This window comes from Ziziphus jujuba, chromosome 11 (genome assembly GCF_031755915.1).
Source record: "Ziziphus jujuba cultivar Dongzao chromosome 11, ASM3175591v1".
Taxonomy (NCBI): domain Eukaryota; kingdom Viridiplantae; phylum Streptophyta; class Magnoliopsida; order Rosales; family Rhamnaceae; genus Ziziphus; species Ziziphus jujuba.
The window spans coordinates 21,043,178-21,047,866 of NC_083389.1; the positions used below are offsets into that span (position 1 = coordinate 21,043,178).

Consider the following 4,689-nt stretch of genomic DNA (forward strand, 5'->3'; position numbering starts at 1 on the left):
AATATGAAACATCTTTCTTAAACTGCTTTTGTTTTACAAGACAAAACCGCCTGATCATGTACACTTAAAACTCCGCCTAATCCACAGCTCTCTATAATTTTTTTTTTCACAATATAAGCAAAACAAAAGGCTGTATCTGAAGAACTTAAAAAGGAAAGCAGCATGGCAAAAAAGCTCAATGCTGGGGACTACGGTTGAGTAAAGACTGGACAAGAGGCAAAGAGCAGTTCAGTCGGATTTGTCCTTGTGTTCCGGTAAGAACATTGAGGTTGGACATCTTCAGCATTGCCCAGGCAAAGTCCCTTCTAAAGGTGCTTCCATCATCAGAAGCATATGCTCTTACCAGCCTTGCTGTCTTCTCATCAGCCATCAATTGCTGATCAGCAAACAGAAGACCTCGACCCTTCAACAAGCTCCGGTAGTAATGAGTATCAAAACTTGAACCAGATGACATAGAAGATGATAATTGCTCGAAATATGACATCCCAAACTCAGATTCACTTATGTCCTTCGATGGCATCGGTGAAGGAGATCCAACATCGCTTGTGCTGTCTCCGTTTCCACAATTTCGCCTCATCTCCTTGAGGAAATCTGGAGCTATACTTGGGTCTGCTTGCCCTGTACCTTTAAAGTTTCTCAGCCGGTTTTCAATGAATTCACAGCTGATCTTCCCAATGTTGTGTGCTCCTTTACGTGAAAAGAAAAAAACCAAATTATAAGAGACATCAAATAAATTAAATTTCATTTCTTTCAACTCCATCCAACTAACAGGGGAAGAGGACCAAAACGAGAGGCAGGGAGTTAACCGAGTACCTAGAAGACTGACTGTTTCTCTTTCATTGAAACCTCTGACTGAGAATAGATGAAGTGTCTGAGTTATGTTATCGTCAGGTCTTGGAATCTCAGCTAGTGCTTCACTGTAGTAGGACCTAACGCTGTCCCTCCTACCGGTAAAAACTGGATAAAAGGGACCACCAGCCTGAGATTGCAGACACCAAAATACTCACTGAAGAACTTAAAACATGAGAGGAATATAGAAACAAATCAAGTATAATAAGGATATCAATCAGACAACTGGGACAACTGGAATATACAGGTACATGGTGATCGTTGCATAATAAAGAAATCACACAAATCTATAAGTTTTTAAGTCTTTTCAATCTCTTCCAGAAACTAACTAAAAGATCCCAATCCCTTCCCTCTATCTTGTTCTTATGCTGATTTCCTGCTTCTCTCTGTATTGTTAAAGCTGTCTTCTCTACCAGACAAGGATAAAAAGATACTTACTGAGGACCTAGGCAATGATAATATATACATAAGTGGTGAGACAGAAAGCACAAGGATTACAAATGGAACAGTGAACAATAAAACCTAGTAACCAAAGGTATCGGTAAGAAAATCATGTATGTAAAAAAGCCATTAAACAACATAGTGGGATGTTGATTATCAGAAAAACGAAGCTATTATCAATTCATCATAACATTACAACAGTTATATAGAAGAACATGTCAAGAATCAGAGCAGTAGAAACATACCAGAACTATGCCATCTCTAGTGGCAAGAGAGAGAATGTCAGCACAAGAAACCACCCCTGGACAAACTTTTTCTAGCTCCTCTTTGATATGATCGACTTTGTCGAAGCCTTTCAGGGTTTTATTCGGAATTGCTTGCTTCTCAATGCGTTGGCTTTTGTTACCAAAGCTATCATCCAAGAGGACTGACGCATCACAACCCTGAAACAAATAAAGCACAAGACCAATACCAAATCAATAACCAATGTGAAACAGTTCAATACCCAGAGGAAACTAGAAAACCATTTGGAATAGTAAAACAGAGAGCTAAATCACATCAATAATGATCGGAAACAACTTCACAAAAGCATTGCACGGAACAAAAATTCAATACAAATATGAACTGTACGGAAGCAAAACCCCAATTTAAAAGCAAAACAGAGAGCTACAAGGAATCAAGAAAACGCACAAAATCAATAACTAGAAAAAGCTTAATCCCACAGAAATCAGAAACCAAATTTCAGCGGCAAACAATCATAAACCAACCGTACGAAATGATTAAAGAATCAAGAAAACACTTAGATTAAAAATCAGAAAAAAAAAAAAAACAGAAAAGAACCAAAACCCAGTTGAGGAAAAATACCCACAAGAACCAGATAAATTAAAGAATCAAGAAGTATACCTGAATGAAACAATCATGGAAGAAGAGGCGAAGAATATTGGCAGAGACATTCTTGTGCTGGGAATACAGCTGAGCCATGGACGACCTCACAATCCTTTCGGCATCGGGGCAAGTGTTCCTATAGAAATCGTAGACGAGACCCGAAGCGGTGGAGGTGGCGGTCATCTTCTCGGAATCGAAGTCTTGGATTGCATCGGAATAGGAAGCGAAGGCCACATCGGGAATGGAATCGGGATCAGAATCGGAATCGGAATCGCGCAGGGAAATCAAAGGGCCGTCGTCGTCAAAGTCTTGGGTGGTAGTGAAAGAGAGAGTAAAACCCCCCTTGTGGGATTCGCCTCTAGGGTTTGTGAAGGAAATGAAGAGAGATAACATCAGGATCACAGCGAAGATCCATGCCTTCATTCCGATCAACATCTTCGAGAGAGAGAGAGAGAGAGAGAGAGAGAAGAGAAGAGTACGAGCTTTTGAGAGAGCCGAGAGCGGGAAATTGCGAAACCGAATAGCTACTGTATATATAGATCCGTTAGATTTGTGCAAGGACGGAATTGCCCTTCTGCTGTACTTGGGTGATTAATTGTGCAAAGACGGAAGTTGCCAGGGACTGTTTGGGGAAACAAATTTTTTTTTTTTTATTTTTTTATTTTTTTAACTTTTTGGGAAATAGAAGTGAATATATTTGTTCCCAAAGTTTATTGTTCAGCTTCAAATGGGGAAGGGATAGAAAATCCCAGATGTAAATGCTCTTCTTCAGCCTCTAAAGGTACTTCAAAAATTCTTTTCCTTTTTGTCTTTTCTGTTTTATGTTTTCTTAGAAAGTGTTTTTATTATTATTATTATTATTATTATTATTATTTTTTTTTTTGGGTGTGTGGTTGCCCAGAGTATTGATGAACTGGTATTGTCTCCAACTTGGGCTAGTTTACTTAGACGCTAAATGGGCGAATTTTATTTTATTTATTGTTATTATTATTATAGCAGAAGGTAATTTTCCTAACAATTTATTGTACTTCGCCAACAATGAAATTGCTGTTCAGTTAGATTTTATGTTGAATTTTTCTCGTGGTGCTACTTTGGAAATGGGACTTTTGGGCCTTTTAACAATGCTTAAGATGTTTCTTAAAGGACCATAATTGTTGGCATTATATCATCACTCCTAATTTGACAGCGTAATGTGCTGAAGTGGGCATGTAATTCTGAATTCTGTGGAAAATCATGCTAGGCATTAGTACGTAATTTTGGATTCTGATTATTCAATTGTGAAGAATACATAATTCACTGATCACAGAGAAGCATTTAGTTTTTATAGGCTTTCTTGATACTACTATATTCATGTCTTACCTTCTGAAGATAGCCAATGTACCACATAATAAATTATTGTGATATATATGTGCAGTATGCTTCATTTCGAAAAGTTATGATTTAAAAAAGAAAAATAAAAAATTACTTTGATTGGTAAATTATCTCTTTTTATAGCCGGTTTCCCTGCTAAGTGGTTTAAACTTGATTTTGAATCGTCTCCATGGCTTAGTTGATTGACTTTTTTCCAGCTATGGTTTTTGTCTGATTAATCATACTAGCCATGCATAGTAATGAAATGGAGAAAAGAAAAGGTAACCTAGTTTATGTTTGTTGAAACAGTTCAAACAAGTGGTAATTCGAACAAAGTTTTTTTTTAAGAATTATGTTATTTTATTGGTTTACATGAATGATTGTTTTTTATTGGAAAATTCTAAATATTTGCTTGTTACTTTGTCTCAGAAAAGAAATCATTGGATAGGCATAAAAGGAAACATTGCAAAAGTAATGATGGCTCTGTTTCTTGTCCAACTTATGCCATAAATGAAGCTTTGCTATTTGTTGTTTTTCCATGGAGTTGGTTAGATTTCATCCTTGAGCTTTCTTTATTTAAGTCTCTTTCAATTGCACCCCCTGGCTGAAATAAAAAATAAAAAAATAAAAAAAAAAATCAGAAATTGGGATAGAAACAATGAAACTCTTGTTCCACTCATAACCAGCATGCCCACTAAAAAATATTGCTAACCTTTAGTTGTGTTAAAAGTGGTGAAGTCCTCAGATATTTGCAAATTGTTGGAAAGCAATCAATGTCTAGGAAGACATTTGATTAGATATAGAATTTGCATGGTTTGTCCAAAGTTGGTATAATTGGGTTATTGGCTTTTTTTAGTCGTCATTTTCAGGATTAGATGAAAGACACTGAGATTTTTGAGTGTTTAGATTGTGCAATGACTTTAGAGATATAGTGAGACGTTATTTATTAAACTATTTGTTATTATTAAAGCATGATTTAAAGACAATATGCCAAATTCTCAAATTGTCATACTTTTTTGCTGCATCCCCATTTTATTGATTGCTTGGTTAAAATTTTGGCATAATTCCAAGCTGAAGCTCTTGCAGTCTTATGTGAAACCAATAATTTACAAATTTTTGACAAGTTGGGTTCGGACTTCAGCTGTTTTTAACCTTATATGTGGT

At 36.3% G+C, this 4,689-nt stretch overlaps 1 protein-coding gene across 1 annotated transcript; it reads right to left on the minus strand.

The window, feature by feature from the left end:
- On the minus strand, window positions 1-2,689 carry LOC107407383 (putative Peroxidase 48). The gene is made up of 4 exons (XM_016014663.4): window positions 2,194-2,689; window positions 1,536-1,733; window positions 814-979; window positions 1-687 (listed from the first exon to the last, which is right to left on the minus strand). The coding sequence occupies exons 1-4, from the start codon at window positions 2,608-2,610 to the stop codon at window positions 176-178; spliced, it is 1,293 nt and encodes a 430-aa protein (XP_015870149.3). The 5' UTR covers window positions 2,611-2,689; the 3' UTR covers window positions 1-175.
- Between the last annotated feature and the right edge of the window lie 2,000 nt (window positions 2,690-4,689).

Coding starts and splice junctions, on each gene's coding strand:
- LOC107407383 (XM_016014663.4), bottom strand. CDS start 2,610: ATGTTGATCGGAATGAAGGCATGGATCTTCGCTGTGATCCTGATGTTA. Junction 1,734..2,193: donor TCCATGATTGTTTCATTCAG/GTATACTTCTTG, acceptor TATTTGTTTCAG/GGTTGTGATGCGTCAGTCCT. Junction 688..813: donor AGAAACAGTCAGTCTTCTAG/GTACTCGGTTAA, acceptor TTTCACGTAAAG/GAGCACACAACATTGGGAAG.